The 20,950-nt window shown below is 36.0% G+C and overlaps 1 protein-coding gene across 1 annotated transcript in view; it reads right to left on the reverse strand.

Moving 5' to 3' along the window:
- FAM20C (FAM20C golgi associated secretory pathway kinase) overlaps positions 1–20,950 on the reverse strand; it is a 424,759-nt gene that overhangs the window by 141,761 nt on the left and 262,048 nt on the right. Inside the window, exons 4-5 of the mRNA XM_053694808.1 lie at positions 14,339–14,431; positions 8,701–8,816 (exon numbers count right to left, since the gene is read on the reverse strand). Of these exons, the coding sequence (XP_053550783.1) occupies positions 8,701–8,816; positions 14,339–14,431 (209 nt within the window). The remainder of the gene's footprint in view (positions 1–8,700; positions 8,817–14,338; positions 14,432–20,950) is intronic.

A 20,950-nucleotide genomic window follows, 5' to 3' on the forward strand; every position in this document is an offset into this window, starting at 1 on the left:
ATTTTTATTAGATTAAGCAATGAAAACTTACTTATGTAGTAACAAGGATATACTTACGATAATGCAGTTCAAAAACATTACAGACTGCTGAACAAACAAATAGTGTTTCTGAAACAGACTGTACAATCAAGACTCCCACAAGTATCAAAATAATGTACTTAAAATGTCCAGCCGCCTTTTATTTAATACAACAATAATATAAAGTGCCACTTTAGTAAGTCAATTGTAAATCAAAATTGAGAATACACAATTTTACAACTGCTGTCTTCAATGTATGCTGTTAAAGGGGCACTGTAATAAAAAAAATAAACAGCTCTATTTCATTAAAGAAGTTAATTTTCTAATGAATTCCCTTCCCACTTATGTATTAATATGCAGTCCTCGATTGACTGACTAACTGACCATTACCTGTCCCTGTCTTGGGATAGGTAGTACAGTAGAATATTGGTGCTTAAAGGGATGGTATACTGTTAAAAAAAATCTCCCTTTTAATGTGTTCCCAAAGGTCAATTTTACCTGCTGTAGTTTATTTGTTCCTTTACCTCTATTTTAGTATTTGGAATAGCTGCTTTTTCCCGTGGAAACCACCACCTATGCTGAAAGTTAAAATACTGCAGCAATGGCTATAAAAATATATATATGAAAACAAGAAGCAGCAGAAATCAACCTCCAAGTGTGGGTGGGAAAGAAAAAGACCAGCCCATTAAAAAAAAGGGTGTTAGCACCATAGCAGCATTGAATACAATTGACTCTTCAGATGCTTTCATGAGTAAGTTTGCTTTTCCTGATTTTGTCTTAAAGAGACATAAAACGGGTTGAGATCTGTGCATATCCTAAAAAGGTTAATTAATTTAAAATAAATTGCATAAAAAATGGTTTAAAAATTACTGGCAAGTATTTTAAAATAATTTTCAAAAATAAGCAAAATGAATTACATAGCTAAGCTGCCTGGAGCAGCCAACTCCACCCCCCCCCCTTATCAGTGTTTAGACACAGGCATTGTATTTCAACTGAGCTCACAGCTTCTAAGCATGCTCCAGCAGATAATCCCTATTCACTTTTGCATTCTCAATAGATATAGATACAGCCATAGAAGGAAATGTGTGGGGGGAGTTAGAGCTTAAAGGGACACTGAACCCAATTTTTTTCTTTTGAGATTCAGATAGAGCTTGCATTTTTAAGCAACTTTCTAATTTACTCCTATTATCAAATTTTCTTTATTCTCTTGGTATCTTTATTTGAAATGCAAGAATGTAAGTTTAGATGCCGGCCCAGTTTTGGTGAACAACCTGGGTTGTTCTTGCTGATTGGTGGATAAATTCATCCACCAATAAAACAGTGCTGTCCAGAGTCTGAACCAATAAAAAAGCTTAGATGCCTTCTTTTTCAAATAAAGATAGAAAGAGAACGATGAAAAATTGATAATAGGAGTAAATTAGAAAGTTGCTTAAAATTGCATGTTCTATCTGAATCATGTAAGAAAAAATGTGGGTTCAGTATCCCTTTAACAATTCAGAAACTAAAAAGAAAGGGGTAATGGCGAGGCACTGCAGTGTAAATAAGTAATGAAAGTACATATTATTATATTTTGTCTCTATCCCAACTTGTTTTATGTCCCTTTAACCCCTGTAAGTTAAACAATGAAGAAAGGAACTGTGAAATAATGAACTGCTTTAATAAAATAGTGCAGTTTATATTTTTGATCACAATGTACTTTTAATGTTGTTAGTGTAGAATGCTACACAGGTACATTTAAATTAATTTGCAAGTCTAAAATGGTACATCATACATTTTAAAATACTTAAGAAACAGGAAACCCCAACATCATGTTTCATGATTTGGATAGAACAACTTTCCAATTTACTTCTATTATCAAATTTGCTTTCTTGTTATCCTTTGCTGAAGCAACATTGGCAGATAGCTGAACACATCTAGTTAGCCAATCACAAGAGACAAATGTGTGCAGGCACCAATCGGCAGCTAGCTCCCACTAATGTAGGATATGTGTGCATTCTTTTTCAACAAGGGATACCAAGAGAACAAAGCACATATAAAAATAGAAGTGAATTTAAGTGTCTTAAAATTACATGCTTTGTCTGAATCGTGCACATTTAATTTTGACTTTCCTACCCCTTTAAAGGACCATTAAATACTGTAGAATTGCATAATTTAAAATTGCATGATAAAAAGACAATGCAATAATACTTATTCTGAATTTTATATAAGCAGCAGATTTTTTTTTTTTTTACTAATTTATTTTCCCCCCATATGCCAGCCCCCTGTATTATGTGACATACATCAGCCACTCATAGACTAGTATACATAAACTGTGAATTTGTGCACATGCTCAGTAGAAGCTGGTGTCTGAGAAAGCGTGCATATAAAAAGACTGTGCAAAAAATTATACTGGAAGTAATTTGGAAGGTCTGTTAAAATTGCATGCTCTATCTGCATCATGAAAGTTTAATTTTGACTTTAGTGTCCTAGAACTGCTTTTACTTACTGAAACTATTTACATACTGCTTGTGCAATCATGGCACAAATTATTGTAAAAGCTTCTCTGGGATCCCCTTTTGTTTAGAAATAGCAGACATAAATGGCTTTGCAATTGGTTTTTGATAAGTAGAAGGCTGCTAATTGCAACTGTGCACCACACTTTGATTTATTCCTGGCAGTGAAGGGGTTACTCAGGTAGCTTGTAAGGTTGATTTTAGCTTGAGCATAGAGAGTCCCCTCCCACCCCCTGATCCCTACCTGATCCTTCCCAAACAGCTCTCTTCCATCTCTCAACCCCCACTGGTCACCACCATCTTAGGCCCTGGCAGTCTGCCAGTATGCAGTTTAGGTTTGTTTTTTGTTTGTTTTGTTTTTTTAATTATTACTAATATTTTTTTAAACATTTTTTTCTTTTTTTTTTTGCAGTGTAGTGGTCCTCCTCAACGCTTCCACATACCTAATCTAAGCTCTCTAACCCTCCCTATCCACAAAATTGCAGCCATCTTTGGTACTGTCAGCTGTCTGCCATTACCCATACATATATACAGTGTATGTATGTATGTATATATATATATATATATATATATATATATATATATATATATATATATATATATATATATATATATATATATATATATATATATATATAAATTTTATTTTTTGTAGTATTATTTTCCCTCTCCCTTTATTTTCATTTTTCTGTAGTGTAGGGCTATCCCACCCCCTCCTGTGCTGGACTACCCATCCGCATCCAGATTTCCCTCACACACCTCCCGCCGACACCAGCAGTTGATCGTTTGCTGACAGTGACACACAGTGTTCCTGTTTGTAACAATCAGGCATCTGCCTTCATATAAAACCGGAGCACCGATCGTGTTCCAGTTCCATATGCAGACAGATGCCTGGAGCTCAGGAACTCCAGCTCTCAACTGTAACTTTAAAACAGAGACTCCTGGAGCTTCCTGCAGCTCGGACGTGTATATATATATATATATATATATATATATATATATATATATATATATATATATATATAGTAGAGAAAATAACTCATTGTGCAAACCATTTACAAATCTAGACAAGTCAGAAGACTTGCTTTTCCCACAGAAACTCTCCGATTACACTGTTTCTAATGCAGCAAGGGATTCTGGGTAAGACATGCAAATGAGGTTCACAATCAGGGATAGGCAAGGTGTCCGTATACGGACACTGGTGTCCGTGACTAGCCCTTGCAGTCTCCGCCACAACCTAAGTAATATCTTTTCTTTCTGATTAAATAATAGGAATAAAAAAAATATATGTAGTGTGAATAAAGTTAGTGGCTTGTCAAGAGACTGCTAGTGATTTTGGGGTGATAAGTTATGGAATAAATAAAGCCTGAGTGAAATACTGGATGTGTATCTGCATCTGTATAATAACACCCATCTATACATAGACACAGGAGTGACACTGGCACATGCATATAGCCCGACAAGGGCTGGTTATAGAATCAGTGGTATCTGCATCAGAATAATAACACCTAGCACTATATAATGACACAGAACAGTAGTGACACTGGCTCATGGGTATAGCCAGACAAGGGCTGGTTATAGAATCAGTGGCACCTGTATCAGTATAATAACACCCAGCACTATATAATGACACAGTAGTGACACTGGCTCATGGGTATAGCCAGACAAGTGCTGGTTATAGAATCAGTGGCATCTGCATCAGTATAATAACACCCAGCACTATATAATGACACAGTAGTGACACTGGCTCATGGGTATAGCCAGATGAGGGCTGGTTATAGGATCAACGGTATCTGCATCAGTATAATAACACCCAGCACTATATAATGACACAATAGTGACACTGGCTCATGGGTATAGCCAGAGGAGGGCTGGTTATAGGATCAGTGGTATCTGCATCAGTATAATAACACCAAGCAATATACAAAGACACAGTAGTGACACTGGCTCATGAGTATAGCCAGAGGAGGTCGGGTTATAGAATCAGTGGTATCTGCATCAGTATAATAACACCAAGCAATATACAAAGACACAGTAGTGACATTGGCTCATGAGTATAGCCAGAGGAGGGCTGGTTATAGGATCAGTGGTATCTGCATCAGTATAATAACACCCAGCACTATACAAAGACACAGTAGTGACATTGGCTCATGAGTATAGCCAGAGGAGGGCTGGTTATAGGATCAGTGGTATCTGCATCAGTATAATACCACCCAGCGCTATATAATGACACAGTAGTGACACTGGCACAGGGGTATAGCCAGAGGAGGTCGGGTTATAGGATCAGTGGTATCTGCATCAGTATAATAACACCAAGCAATATACAAAGACACAGTAGTGACATTGGCTCATGGGTATAGCCAGAGGAGGGCTGGTTATAGGATCAACGGTATCTGCATCAGTATAATAACACCCAGCACTATATAATGACACAATAGTGACACTGGCTCATGAGTATAGCCAGAGGAGGGCTGGTTATAGAATCAGTGGTATCTGCATCAGTATAATAACACCTAGCACTATATAATGACACAGTAGTGACACTGGCTCATGAGTATAGCCAGAGGAGGGCTGGTTATAGGATCAGTGGTATCTGCATCAGTATAATAACACCCAGCACTATATAATGACACAGTAGTGACACTGGCTCATGAGTATAGCCAGAGGAGGGCTGGTTATAGGATCAGTGGTATCTGCATCAGTATAATAACACCCAGGGCTATATAATGACACAGTAGTGACACTGGCACATGGGTATAGCCAGAGGAGGTCGGGTTATAGGATCAGTGGTATCTGCATCAGTATAATAACACTAAGCACTATAAAATAATGTTTATAATATCAAATGTACCTTGGTGTCCTTCACTAAGGTCTGTACTTTGGAAAATGTCCGCCACAGCCTTTGTCTGTGCCTATCCCTGTTCACAATGACTCACAAAAGGTGAGTCATTGTGAACCTCATTTGCATGTCTTACCCAGAATCCCTTGCTGCTTTGGAAACAGTGTAATCGGAGAGTTTCTGTGGGAAAAGGAAGTCTTCTGACTTGTCTAGATTTGTAAATGGTTTAAACAAGTTATTTTCTCTACATTTTGTATTTAGTGGAGGATTTTAAACTCCCCATAATTTTAATTGTTGTTGTATATGTGCATGTGTGTATGTATATGTATATGTATATATGTCATGCGGTATGATAGTCAAAGTACTGCATTATGAATAGCCCAATTGGGTTAAGGGGTTAAGCATCTGAGGACAACTGCAGTACCAAAAACCTATATAAAGAGATTTATTGACTTTTTTTTTTTTTTGTGGGGTGGTGGTCATGTCTATTAGAATATTCCACAAAACAGCTATGAGAAAAAATGCATATACTGTAGTTTTATAAAGTATATAGCACCTTTCTAATTTTAAACACCAAGGGTCATCAAATATCCAAAGGGTTAAATATTCTAATTTGTAAAGGTTTAAAGGGATAGGAAAGTCAAAATAAAATTTGCCTGATTCGGATAGAGCAGGTAATTTTAAGACACTTTTATTAAATTCACTTCTATTTTTAAATCTACTTTGTTCTCGTGGTATCCCTTGTTGAAATAGAATACGCACATATCCTATACTAGAGGGAGCTGCTGCAAATTGGTGCCTGCACACATTTGCCTCTTATGATTGGCTAACTGGATATGTTCAGCTGGCTGACAGTAGTGCAATGCTGTTCTTTCAGCAAAGGATAAGAAGAGAATAAAGGACATTTGACAATAGAACCAATTTGGAAAGTTGTTTAAAAGTGTATGTTCTATCCAAGTCATGAAAGGAAATTTTGGGGGGTTTCCGTCCCTTTAATACAACAATATTCACTTTTGATCAATATCAAGAGTATTTTAGTGAGGAGAAAACAAAGTAACAGGTTTGCTTTGCTGACATAATTAGTTTATTTTAACATCATTTTGAATATCAGTTGAACCTTCTTTGTTTCAAAATAATTTTGCTATTTCTAATGTTACAATAATGTTTCACAATAATGAAATGAGAATGTTTATATACAGATACGTGCACTACATTCAAATGTAATGCTTCTATTTTCTGAATGTATTTATGTCCTTAAAGGGACAGTAAAGTTTTTTATTTTCATGAATCAGAGCATGAAAAAGCATACCTAGGTAGGCAATGCACTACTGGGAGTTAGTTGTTGATTGGTGGCTGCACACATATGCCTTTTGTTATTGGCTCCCAAGATGTATTAAGTTAGCTCCCAGTAGTGCATTGATGCTCCTTCAACAAAGGATACCAAGCGAATGAATGACATCTTATAATAGAAGTAAATTGAAAAGTTATTTAAAATTGTTTGCTCTATATGAATCATAACAGAAAATAAAATGGGTTTCATGTCCCTTTAAATAGAAGGTGCCAATCAAAGTAGCATAATTAACATTCATATGAAATAAACATTTAATAGGAGAATAGAATATCAAGGAGAACATTTTTCCACAAACAAACAAAAATATTATAACAAATGTTCTAAAGAATAGGAATAGTCTATCAAATGTAATCTGAGGTTTCAGAAATATATCCCACTAAAAGGTCTAAATGTAGCCACCAATCAGCAAGCTCTACCTAGGTGCTGAACCAAAAATGGTCAGGCTTCTAATCTTACATTCTTACTTTTTCAATTAAAGATACCAAGAGAATGAAGACAAAATGATAATAGGAGTAAATTAGAAAGTTGCTTAAAATTGCACGCTCTATCTCAACCACGAACGTTTCATTTTGACCAGACTATTACTTTAAACTTGATATGACATAAAGTGGTGTTTGATAAGGGACGTTAAACACATCTTGCTTTTGTGTAAAAAAAAAAAAAAATGGTGTTTTGTCCCACGCTCACTAAAAGGGCCAAAATGCAGAATCTGTAACCTAGGGTTTCAAAATGTTGGAGATGACCTAAACCAGCTTTTTGATTTGCTGCACTTCAAGGATACAGAATTTACATTTTAGCCTTTCAATGGAGAATAGGATAAAGTACAATATTAATACAAAAACAAGATGTTTAAAGGGATACTAAACCCATTTTTTTTCTTCTTTAATGATTTAGACAGAGCATGCAATTTTGAGCAACTTTCTAATTTACTCCTATTATAAATTTTTCTTCGTTCTCTTGCTATCTTCATTTAAAAAGCAGAAATGTAAAGCTTAAAAGAAGCCCGATTTTAGGTTCAGCACCCTGGATAGCTCTTGCTTATTGGTGACAAAATTAAGCAAACCAATAAGCAAGCATAACCCAGATTCTGAATGAAAAATGGGCTGGCTCCTAAGCTTTACATTCCTATTTTTTAAATAAAGATAGCAAGAGAAATAAGAAAAAAAATTAAAATAGGAGTAAATTAGAAAGTTGGGTTTATTATGCCTTTAATGTCTTTTTAAAGGGAGGGGAACATCCAAATTAAAATTCCATGGTTCAGAGAGAACATGCAATCTTAAGAGACATTTAAATTCACTTCATTGTCTTTCTATCCTTTCTTGAAATGCATACCTAGGCTCATGAACAGCACTGCACTACTCAGATAGCTGGGGATTGGTGGCTACATACACATGCTTCTTGTCATTGGCTCACCAGATGTGTTCAGCTAGCTCCCAGTCGTACATTACTGCTGTAGAGCTGACTTTAATCATGAGTTAACCCCTTTAGCAGGATATATATGCAAGAAATAGTGCAGTTATAACATGATCTAATATAGTTGTTGTTTTGCACTTTTATGTCTCTTTAAAGGGATAGAACAGTCAATATTAAAAGGTGCATTCATGCCCTTTTATTTTGCAATATACTTCCATTAGCAAAAATGCTTCTAGTAAAAGTTATTGCTGTTTCTGTGGCATATACACATATGCTATGTACAGGATAAGGATTCAAACATTATGCCTGATCAGAGAGATGACTGTGGTGTGTATTCCATCAGTAAAGACTTCAGTGGTCATACAATTCAAGGAGTTTTAATGAATGCTGGTGCATGTGCAATCACAGCATATGTGCGTATGCCACCTAAAACCAGTAATAACTTTTACTAGAATAATTTTTGCTAATAGAAGCATATTGCAAAAAAGTCTTCTATTTAAACTTTAAATGCACCCATGGACATTTTTAATTTTGATCTTTCTCTCCCTATTTGCTGTGGTCACATAGATAATTACCCTCCTTCCTACCTGGTGATATGAAGAACGTTCTCCATAGTTTCTTGTCTCGTGTCACGTCTCTTATTTCTTTTGTCATGTTCACCAATCTTCCTGCAACGGGTGGAACACGGCGGAAATCGAGGACTCTGAAAAGTAATGGAATCAGAGTCTTACAAGCTTGTAGGAAATCAAATTCTTTCAGTGGCAGAACGGGCCACAGGGTATTATTCTACAGGCTGCGTCTGCGCTGAAGGTGTCAGAATTTCAAGGACGTAAAAGATGATGGCTGGAGCTATGGGACACCTAATCCGTTTATGAACCACAGCCACATACTTAATCACAAAAAGATAAGGGGCTATGAAAAGAAATCTATAAAATGGTACATTTCAAGGGCAGGGTGCAGAAATGTGTGTGTGTGTGTATGTGTATATATATATATATGTATGTGTATGTATATATATATATATATATATATATATATATATATATATATATATATATATATATGTATGTGTGTATGTATATATATATATATATATATATATATATATATATGTGTGTGTGTGTGTGTATGCATGTATGCATGTATGTATATGTGTATATATATATATATATGTGTGTGTATATGTATATATATATATGTATATATATATGTGTGTGTGTATATATATATATATATGTGTATATATATATATATATATATATATATATATATATATATATATATATATATATGTGTATAATGTATATTTCTTTTAAGGTGGAGACTTGCAGATTACTATCCTAACTGTTTCTGGTAAATTAATTAAATGAAGAACATTACTAGACAAAATAGGGAAATAACATTATGTATATCCGTGATTTTTACTATTATTTATTTTTTTGTAACTTAAAGGGACATGATTTCAATGTTCATTAAGAGCATGCAATTTTAAGAGACTTTTTATTTTACTTCTATTATTAAAGGGACAGTCTAGTCAAAATTAAACTTTCATGATTCAGATGGGGCATGTAATTTTAAACAACTTTGCAATTTACTTTTATCATCAAATTTGCTTTGTTCTCTTGGTATTCTTAGTTGGAAGCTAAACCTAGGTAGACTCATATGCAAAGTTTTAAGCCATTGATGGCTGCCTCTTATCTGAATGTATTTGACAGTTATTCACAGCTAGAGGACATTAGTTCATTCATATGTGCCATATAGATAACATTGTGCTCATGCCCATGGAGTTACTTATGAGAGGGTACTGGCTAAAATGCAAGTCTGTCAAAAGAACTGAAATAAGGGGCAGTCTGAAGAGGCTTAGATACGAGGTAAAAAGTGTATTAATATAACTGTGTTGGTTATGCAAAACTGGGGAATGGGTAATAAAGGGATTATCTATATTTTTAAACAATAACAATTCTTGAGTAGACTGTCCCTTTGAATGTATTTTCTTCTCATTTGTTGGAAAGCATACCCAGGTTGGCTCAGCAGCAACAATGCACTACTGGGATGTAGCTATTGATTTATGGCTACACACATATGCCTCTTGTCTTTAGCTCACAAGCTAGCTCACAGTAGTACACTGCTGCTGTGTAACTGTCTTTAACTATGTATTTAACCCCTTTGTGCAAGTCAAACACATAGGGGGTGATCACAATCTTTTAGAAAAATGATCAAATGATTTATCTACAAAAGTCTCCAAAGACCTTAATGGTGTTTTTCAGAAAATTAGATACATTTTTTTAAAGGATTTTATATATATATATATATATATATATATATATATATATATATATATATATATATATACACCAAATTAGAGCATTTTCATTTTGCACTTTTTTTTGTCCTTTTAACTTGGGAAGTTGTATTTTTACTAATGCCCACAGAAAGGCTAGAGTGTTTTCCAAAGGATTTAGAACCTTGACCCCTCTACATTCTACAAAGTGGTTGCTTGATAATGCTAAGAGCCCACTTTAATTTGATCCTAACTTCATACAGCAAGGTAGGTAAGATAAAAAGACTTGAGGCATTTTAAAGAGTATATCCATACACATTACTAGTTTTGCTAACAAACTGACAGTTTAAATCATCGTTTTAGTATGCAGGTAGTTTGCATTGCAGTACTTAATTGTTGATATATACTATTCATATATAAAGAGGTATAAAACCCCAAAATGTTTTTGTGATTCAGACAGAGCTTACAATTAAAAAAAAGCTATTTAATTTGCTTCGTTCCCATGATATTCTTTGTTGAAGAGATACCTAGGTAGATGTTTAGAGCACTATATGGCAGGAAATAGTGCTGCGATCTAGTGCAAGTTTTATCTGAATGATGAGACCAATATTTTGGGTTTTATGTCGCTTTAAAGTCACTTAAAGAAAAAGCTAAATGGTGAAATAGAAGGAAGACAATCATATGTATCAATATGATATAAACGATTAGTTTAAAACATTTTTGTCAGTATATACTAAAAGCTGAAACCCATATAAAAAGACCATTTGCAATGTCTTTAAAAATAAACCAGAAGGATGCCAGGCTTATAATAATGTAAAAATCTTTTTTTCCCCAAACATGATTTGTAGAACAGTTTTTTTGTTATTAAATCATCCAGCCACAGTGAAATGCTCAAACCATTTGGTTTATTAGACTTTTCTTACATGGTCAGTCATGAATCTGCTGCAGTGTAACCTGTGACACAATAAAAGGTACTGCAGCGGCTCATTGGCTGATCAGTTTTCATATAACACAGTATGAGTATTTTATAAAAATCGGTTGGTCTGGCTGGCTATTGCTATAACACTTTTTTTTTTACTTTTTTATATATTTTTTTGCATTAAAGGGACAGTCTAGTCAAAAATAAACTTTCATGATAGAGCATGTAATTTTAAACAACTTTCCAATTTACTTTTATCATCAATTTTGCTTTGTTCTCTTGGTATTAGTTGAAAGCTAAACCTAGGAGGCTCATATGCAAATTTCTTAGCCTTCGAAGCCTGCCACTTATTTGAATGCATTTTGAAAAAAATCACAACTAGAGGGTGTTAGTTCATGTGTACCATCTAGATAACATTGTGCTCATGCCCGTGGAGTTACCTAGGAGTTAGCACTGTTTGGCTAAAATGCATGTCTGTAAAAAGAACTTGTCTGCAGAGACTTAGATGCAAGGTAATCACAGAGGTAAAACATATTAATATAACTGTGTTTGGTTATGCAAGACTGGGGAATTGGTAGTAAAGGGATTATCTTTTTAAACAATAAAAATTCTGGTGTAGACTGTCCCTTTAATGTTTCTAAGTAGGTATTATTTTTGTACAAATATATTCTATTTATGTATGCCATGTGTAGTTTCACTTCTCTTATATGATATTAATTTAAATTGTGTGATTGCAGTATGGGAAGAAATACATTGTTAAAGAGACATAGCAAAATGTAGTCATCATTCAAAAAATTGCGTTGCTCTCCTGTTTGAAAGGTCCAAAGACACCAGATGCCTCTGAGGCTTTGCACTGTGCTTCAAATGTGTGCTCCCAAGCATTTGTTATGTTCCAAATGACTTCTTTTACAGTAAGGACTTATGTTAAAGTGAATATAAATTTTGATGCTAAAGTGCCTGCTTTTTAAAAATTAGATTAAAAACAGGGGCACTTTAATTCATCAAAATTTATATTTCACTTGTGTTGTGAAAAAAAACGTACCTTTTAATCTTGACAGCCTCTCCAGCTTCCTCCGCCCGTTGCAAAGCCTCTTCTTGGGTCTAAAATGAGGAATCCGGCTTCCTCCAATCGTGGCGTTGAATCAAACACTGATTCCCCGGGGGGAGGGGAAGCCGTGATTGGAGGATGACCGATCCATCATTTCTGACGTCAGAAATGGCTTGCGACAACCGGGGGTAGCTGAAGCGGCTGTCAAGTTTAAAAGGTAAGTATTTTTTCGCAACGAGTGAAATTTAAATTTTGATGAAATAAAGTGTCCCTGTTTTTAATTGAATTTTTAAAAACCGGGCACTTTGGCATCAAAATTTACATTCACTTTAAGACAAAAAAATATCTCAGTACGCATCCAAGTCAAAAAGAGTTATTTCATTACAATGTTTGTGTTTTAAATGTAATTGAAATGACTAAGGGGGTCTGATTGGAAGTCTGATGTGGGCATTTTCTTGACAATGAATGAGGAGTAGGGGGTCCTCTGATGTTTGATATGGGCATATAGCTGACAAGGATTACAGGGCCATGAGTTTGATCTGAGATCTAATGTGAGAATAGAGCTAACGGGCTGAAGAACTATGGTTCTATTATATGAGGTTAGATCTGGTCATACAGCTGAGAGGTGGTGTAGGACTACAGATCTGAGATCTGATGTGGGTATACACCTGAGAGATGGTGCAGAACTACAGATTTGATCTGAGGTATGATGTGGGCATACAACTTAGAGGTGGTGCAGGACTATGGATCTGGTCTGATGTGGGAATACAGCTTAGAGGTGGTGCAGGACTATGGATCTGGTCTGATGTGGGCATACAGCTTAGAGGTGGTGCAGGACTATGGATCTGGTTTGATGTGGGCATACAGCTTAGAGGTGGTGCAGAACTACGGATTTAATCTGAGGTAAGATGTGGGCATACAGCTGAGAAGTGGTACAGGACTACGGATCTGAACCAAGGTCTGATGTGGGCATACACCTGAGAGGTGGTGCAGATCTACGAATTTGATCTGAGATATGATGTGGGCATACAGCTTAGAGGGGGGTGCAGGACTACGGATCTGAACCAAGGTCTGATGTGGGAATACACCTGAGAGGTGGTGCAGAACTACGAATTTGATCTGAGATATGATGTGGGCATACAGCTTAGAGGGGGGTGCAGGACTACGGATCTGAACCAAGGTCTGATGTGGGCATACAGCTTAGGTGGTGTAGGACTATGGATCTGGTCTGATGTGGGCATACAGCTTAGGTGGTGGAGGACTATGGATCTGGTCTGATGTGGGCATACAGCTTAGAGGTGGTGCAGGACTATGGATCTGGTCTGATGTGGGCATACAGTTTAGAGATGGTACAGGACTACAGGTCTGGTCTCAGTTCTTATGTTGGCATAAAGCTGACAGGGGATTCTGAGTCATGGCTCTGATCTGAGGTCTGTTGTGGGCATACAGTTGACAAGTGCTGCAGGACCACAGGTCTGATCTGAGCTCTTATGTGGCCATATAACTGACAGGGGATGCAGTCATGGCTCTGATCTGACATCTCATATGGTGAGATCTAGCTGAGTGAGAGGAGCTACAGGACCATGGGACACAGATGTAATTTGCCACTTAGTCATGGGTCTGATCTAAGGTGTTATGTCAGCATATAGTATAGGGGCTGCAGATTTATGGGTCTGATCTAAGGTGTGATGTCAGCATATAGTAAAGGGGCTGCAGATTTATGCGTCTGATCTAAGGTGTGGTATCAGCATATAGTATAGGGGCTGCAGATGTATGGGTCTGATCTGAGGAGCAGTTGGCAACCCCATTTTAATGTTTTTTTATTATCACAAAGCCAACATATTTTGTTAACCAAACTGTGTCTTACTGAATTTTTTTTAACCCATTATAAATAAAAGTTAAATTTTTCTATATTTTTTTATATTATTTTTTCGGTGCTGAGGTTTTTTCTTTCTCCATTTTTTGAGCGATATTTACCTGTCCAAATGAAAAGCAGCAATTTCAGCATTATGCCTCTCATAGTCTGAAAAGTAAAAAAAATCTGGAGGTGTCTCTTGTTCCCTTGTTTGTCTGAAAATAAAGGAAAAAAACACAAAATGTTAGTAGGGTATAAAGCATTTTCTAGCAAATAGACTTTTAAAAGTTTCAACTGAACTGGAGATCTTTTTTTTTTCATGAAAACAAAATAGACTTTATACAATTTGTAGTTTATTTTTATTTTATAGAGTTTTTCTTTTTTATTCCCTCAGTGACCAAAGTGTATTAAAGTTAGTTTGTTTTGTGAGCAGCTACTGTGAGTTTCAACATTTATGGGAAAGGCAAATTATTATGCTGAAAGATTTGTAAATGAATTAGATTCTCTACTGAGAAAAGTACAATATAGCATTCAATGGCATGCCAGTTAGACTCACTTTGTACTTAGTATTTTGTTTATAGCAATGAGGTTTAGATTATACCTTTGCACAGTCTACTTGCATTGTTTAAAAAGATAGATAATCCCTTTATTACCCATTCCCCAGTTTTGCATAAACACAGTTATATTAATATACTTTTTACCTCTGTGATTACCTTGTATCTAAGCCTCTGCAGACTTAGAAATTAGCATATGAGTCTGCCTAGGTTTAGATTTCAACAATAAATACCAAGAGAACAAAGCAAATTTAATTATACAAAAAAATTGCTATGTTGTTTAACATTGCATGCCTTATCTGAATCATGAAAATTTAATTTTGACTACACTGTCCCTTTAATGTGTATTGTATTATCTGCCCCTTCCCAAAGCTGTACCTTAGACCCCACTCTTGATCCTATCAGGTTTGTTTTTCACAACTAAGCAGTCATTTTAGCCCTTGGCTGACAGTAAAATATAAATCAATAATTCTACATATTTATTTGTCAGTAACACATGTAAATAGTAGAGATTTGACCCCTTGACTGCACCTCACTTCTCTGTGCTCCGTATTAGTAATCCATTGAGGCACAGGATGTCTTTTGTCTTTAGCTTACAAGCTCTTAAAAAACTGGACATTTAAGTGTACAGTATTTTTTGTAAAGATGTTACTGGACATTCTGCTAAAATACTGGACTGTCCAGCTGAATACTGGACACCTGGCATCCCTACTCATAGTGGCAGCAAGATTGCATAATTAAGTGTTTCTTGTTTGGAGGTTTCATGTAGCTCACAGCTTATACAACAAGCACTTTACCCCTGCAGGTCTCACACATCTGTGTTGCTGGCTGTGTGATCTTGTCTTGAAATACATATCTGTGTAGATGGTAAAAGTAAGGAGACCAGATTTCCCAAAAACATATTTGGGACCCCTCATAAATGTTGAGGTGGTAAAAAAAAGAAAAAGAAAATGTTTTATATATATATATATATTGCATAAGGACAAGACCTGGTGATGATCCCTGTGGTCCCTCGCAAAGAAAGCTAGCACACGAGATTTAAACAAAACACCTTCCTTTAATGCCAAAGTAGCATAACGTTTCAGCTCCCACTGGAGCCTTGGTCACATACAGCAATTCACAGAATGAAATCAGGCATAAGATAACATACACAGGTAAACCCTTAAATACCCCCACCCACCAATCAGATACATTACAAAAAAACGCCAAATACAAAGGTAATTGACACAGCTGTGTGCCGTAATATCGCACATGGACCACAAGCATAAGTGCGTGTCCATGGAAACACTGTCAGACTCAATAGCGTGTATCTCACAACTGCGCATGCGTGAATGACGTAATAGCGCATGCGTGCGCAGTGACGTCATGGCGTCAGAGATAGTTGTCACGGTAACCATACGCAATAGTCAAGATCAGTGGAGAACACACCGCAGCCAAAATAAACTGTGAGCATCAACTATATTTGTGAATGGGTATCAGGGCAACTCTGCGCATTATACACATAACATGCAAAATGTAACATACGCTTATATCTGGGGTATATATGTACACCAATAAACCCATACATTGTAGATGGCGAAAAAACAACCTATATACAAGTTGCACAAGAATATATTGTATCTGATTCCCAAGTGAAACTTACTAATTAAACTTTAAAAACACAAATAGTTATATTTTGCTAGCCACTAAGGCATTTGTGAGTAAAATATCTATTGCAAAAAGAGCTAAATTAAGCCCCTATTATGGTCCAGTCAGGACTCCAATACAAATTTAATCATCACTCAATGTCAAAGTCATATAATAGCTGGCACAAAATAACTAAACCTATATACAAAATTTTGCAGCGTGTGTCAAGGGTATGGTAAAAATTCCATAGCAAGATGAAAGGAAACCCACAGTCATTTATAGAAGCAGCTGTAGTCGAAAGACATATTCAAGCCTTTAGGTGCTACAGTATCAAGTCGGTAGATCCAACAAAACACCTTCCTTTAATGCCAAAGTAGCATAACGTTTCAGCTCCCACTGGAGCCTTGGTCACATGCAGCAATTCACAGAATGAAATCAGGCATAAGATAACATACACAGGTAAACCCTTAAATACCCCCACCCACCAATCAGATACATTACAAAAAACTGCCAAATACAAAGGTAATTGACACAGCTGTGTGCCGTAATATCGCTCATGGACCGCAAGCATAAGTGTGTGTCCATGGAAACGCTGTCAGACTCAATAGCGTGTATCTCACAACTGCGCATGCGTGAAGTTATCTAATGGCACCTCTGATCAGCCGGTGGCACGCCACTTTGCACAAGCTGGACATCCTATTTCCTCACTGAGGACTATTCTAATTGACCACGTACCGAAGTGGGGTGATCGAGCCAAGGCTCTGTTAAAAATGGAATCTCGTTGGATCTACCGACTTGATACTGTAGCACCTAAAGGCTTGAATATGTCTTTCGACTACAGCTGCTTCTATAAATGACTGTGGGTTTCCTTTCATCTTGCTATGGAATTTTTACCATACCCTTGACACACGCTGCAAAATTTTGTATATAGGTTTAGTTATTTTGTGCCAGCTATTATATGACTTTGACATTGAGTGATGATTAAATTTGTATTGGAGTCCTGACTGGACCATAATAGGGGCTTAATTTAGCTCTTTTTGCAATAGATATTTTACTCACAAATGCCTTAGTGGCTAGCAAAATATAACTATTTGTGTTTTTAAAGTTTAATTAGTAAGTTTCACTTGGGAATCAGATACAATATATTCTTGTGCAACTTGTATATAGGTTGTTTTTTCGCCATCTACAATGTATGGGTTTATTGGTGTATATATATACCCCAGATATAAGCGTATGTTACATTTTGCATGTTATGTGTATAATGCGCAGAGTTGCCCTGATACCCATTCACAAATATAGTTGATGCTCACAGTTTATTTTGGCTGCGGTGTGTTCTCCACTGATCTTGACTATTGCGTATGGTTACCGTGACAACTATCTCTAACGCCATGACGTCACTGCGCACGCATGCGCTATTAAGTCATTCACGCATGCGCAGTTGTGAGATACACGCTATTGAGTCTGACAGCGTTTCCATGGACACGCACTTATGCTTGTGGTCCATGTGCGATATTACGGCACACAGCTGTGTCAATTACCTTTGTATTTGGCGTTTTTTTGTAATGTATCTGATTGGTGGGTGGGGGTATTTAAGGGTTTACCTGTGTATGTTATCTTATGCCTGATTTCATTCTGTGAATTGCTGCATGTGACCAAGGCTCCAGTGGGAGCTGAAACGTTATGCTACTTTGGCATTAAAGGAAGGTGTTTTGTTTAAATCTCGTGTGCTAGCTTTCTTTGCGAGGGACCACAGGGATCATCACCAGGTCTTGTCCTTATGCAATACTTATTGTTGTATTTATTCTTTGGCCGTGCACTGAGTGGTTATAATGTTGGTGAGTGCTGATCTTTCTTGTTAATAAATATATATATATTGAAAAAAACTGTGGATATACACATAGGCACTCGCAGGTAATAGCGTCTGCAGTCACCATGGCAACAATGTTTCATTTGTTTGTTCACAGCAGGTTTGGATTAATTCATTTATTTCACTTTATAAACTATATAAGAGTGGTGTTTGGCATATTTCTTTATTCTGATAATCACACACACACACATATATATATATATATATATATATATATATATATATATATATATATATATATATATATATATATATATATATATTATCTACCTCTAAAAGCCAATAATAAAGGGACCCTGTACTGAAAAATAGTTTTCCCCTTTAATGTGTTTCCAATTACTTGTTATTAACTACAGAATTTAAAATATATGCAGAATAGTTTCTTTAGGTTTTTTTTTTATATGAATTAGCAATTTCTGCTAATTAAAACCACAACCCAATACAGGGCTAGATTACAAGTGGAGCACTAAATTTACCCATTTGTGAGCGTGCAATAAATAACTAGCCATTACAACTACAGCAAATAAAGGGCACTTTCAGTCATAAGGTATAAAATACTTCATGCTAAAAGTTCCTTTATTTGCCTGCAGCGTATGCTGTGCCGAGTGCCTCAGGCCGCCCGCAGTAGAACACTATTTTTTCAATGAGGTTACATTTCTACCTCTTAGCCAATAGCCGTGTGGCCCAGTTGACAGTATGACGGATAGCTAGCACACCATCAGTTAAGATTATCTAAATAGCGTTCTGCCATGGACGACCCAAGGAAATGGATTTACCATCACTTTTAAGGATACATAAGAATTCATGTTCAGTAACATGTCCTTTTTAATAATCTTTGCAATGCAGTGATTAATTTAAAAAAATATTTTAATGTCAGTTTAATAACTTTTCAAGAATAGAGAAACAGATTGTTTATTGACAGATTGGCATATATCAGAGAGCAGGAAGTAGTCTGTATGACACAAACATGATACACACCTCAGGCTCTTTGAACAGGCGCAGTGTTTAAATTTAGATGTATAGGGCATGGACAGCATATACCGTAAAATAGTTATGTTTTACTAGGAGCATACTGCAAAAATGCTTCACCCTGAAATGGGTTAAACACATAGATAAACTCCTCCTTGGAGACCACAGAGAAATGCTGGTGTCGCGCTTAAAACAACTGGTGAGCCAATTGGCAATCTCACAGACCTCCCACTTACCAGCTACATTCGCTCATTCTCAATTACCCCAAAGCTTTATCAAACATTTATTACATTTATTGACACAAACTAGTATTCTATCTGCTACTTTGAATCGCCTTTATAAAAAACAGATCCGGAATGTTAGTGATATTTTAGATGGAGTTTAATTCGTCAGTTGTAATGAAGATGCGCTATAACTTTCTTTTTAATACAGATAAAAAAATTCAAATACTCCACGGCCCACTTCAAAAGTCAATTTTTCTGTGAGCTAATGGTGTGAATTGTTCTCCAATCAGTGCTGTGGCCTTAAGGTGCCTTTTGCTAGAGCACTGATTGGACAACAATTGAAACCGTTAGCTCACAAAAAAAATTACTTTTGAAGTGAGCGTCAGAGCGCGGTGTATTTGAATTTCATATCTATATTTAAAAAGTAAGTTGTAGAGCATCTTCATTACATCTAATGAATTAAACTCCATCTAAAATATCACTAAAAATCTGGATCTGTTTTTTAAAGGGGGAAGTTTAGCATCACTTTAACATTGCTTCTAACTTTTATATATAATTTTGCAAGCATTTATCCATGCTTAAAGGAAAAGTGTAGTGGAAATAATACATTCATTAGAAAATTTAAGTTTTGCACCACTCACCCTGGAACTCTCCTAAAGGCATTAAAAACATAAATAAAGTCCACTGCTTGGGAGCTTTAGAGAACTGCTGGTCCCATGCAGGAAACAGCTGGTAAACCAATCTGCAGTGGCTGTCACACAACCCTGCAAGTTACTGGCTGTGTTCACCATGGCAGCTGCAGTGCTTGCGGTTCCAAGCAGCATTTTAACTATGTGTTTAACCCTTTTGCAGGGGTTAAACACAGAGTTGGAGCATCAACCGTGCAAAAATGACATGTTCTAACATTGCTATGTAGCTTTCAAAATTGAAATACATTGATGCACATTTAATTTTCGGAGTATTATATCCCTTTAATTTTTTAGTTTAATGTCCCTTTAAACAACAACAGTTACTTTTTTTTTCCATATTCGTATTTGTTTCTTTCATTTTATCTGAAATGAAGCAGTTAGATATCAATGCTGATTTCAATTACAGCCAGTAGTATCATTAATCTTAATGGTAAATAAAAAGATCAATAAGAACAATCTTAAAAGCAAACACCCTTAATTAAAAGCTTCTGCTTAATCATGATAGTTTAGTTAGCTGTAGAAATCTGTAATTGCTCCTGTATGCTGCATATCTGACATATGGGGCAGTCATTAAATCACTGCAGGAACAGTATTTACTCTCAAATGCCTCTTTCTTATTAGCTGCTGACAGCACCGAGTGTTCCTGTTATTATATATACATCATTAACTTTGGATCTTACAAACTTTCTTCCACTCAGTCAGATCCTAACCTGTATCTGTTCCATTTTATGTTTGTAAATCTTCAACCCCAAAAAACCATCAAAACAACTCCATTTTTTAAATGTGATTAGTGCTCCCAACCTTC

Source organism: Bombina bombina, chromosome 11, assembly GCF_027579735.1.
Source record: "Bombina bombina isolate aBomBom1 chromosome 11, aBomBom1.pri, whole genome shotgun sequence".
NCBI lineage: Eukaryota > Metazoa > Chordata > Amphibia > Anura > Bombinatoridae > Bombina > Bombina bombina.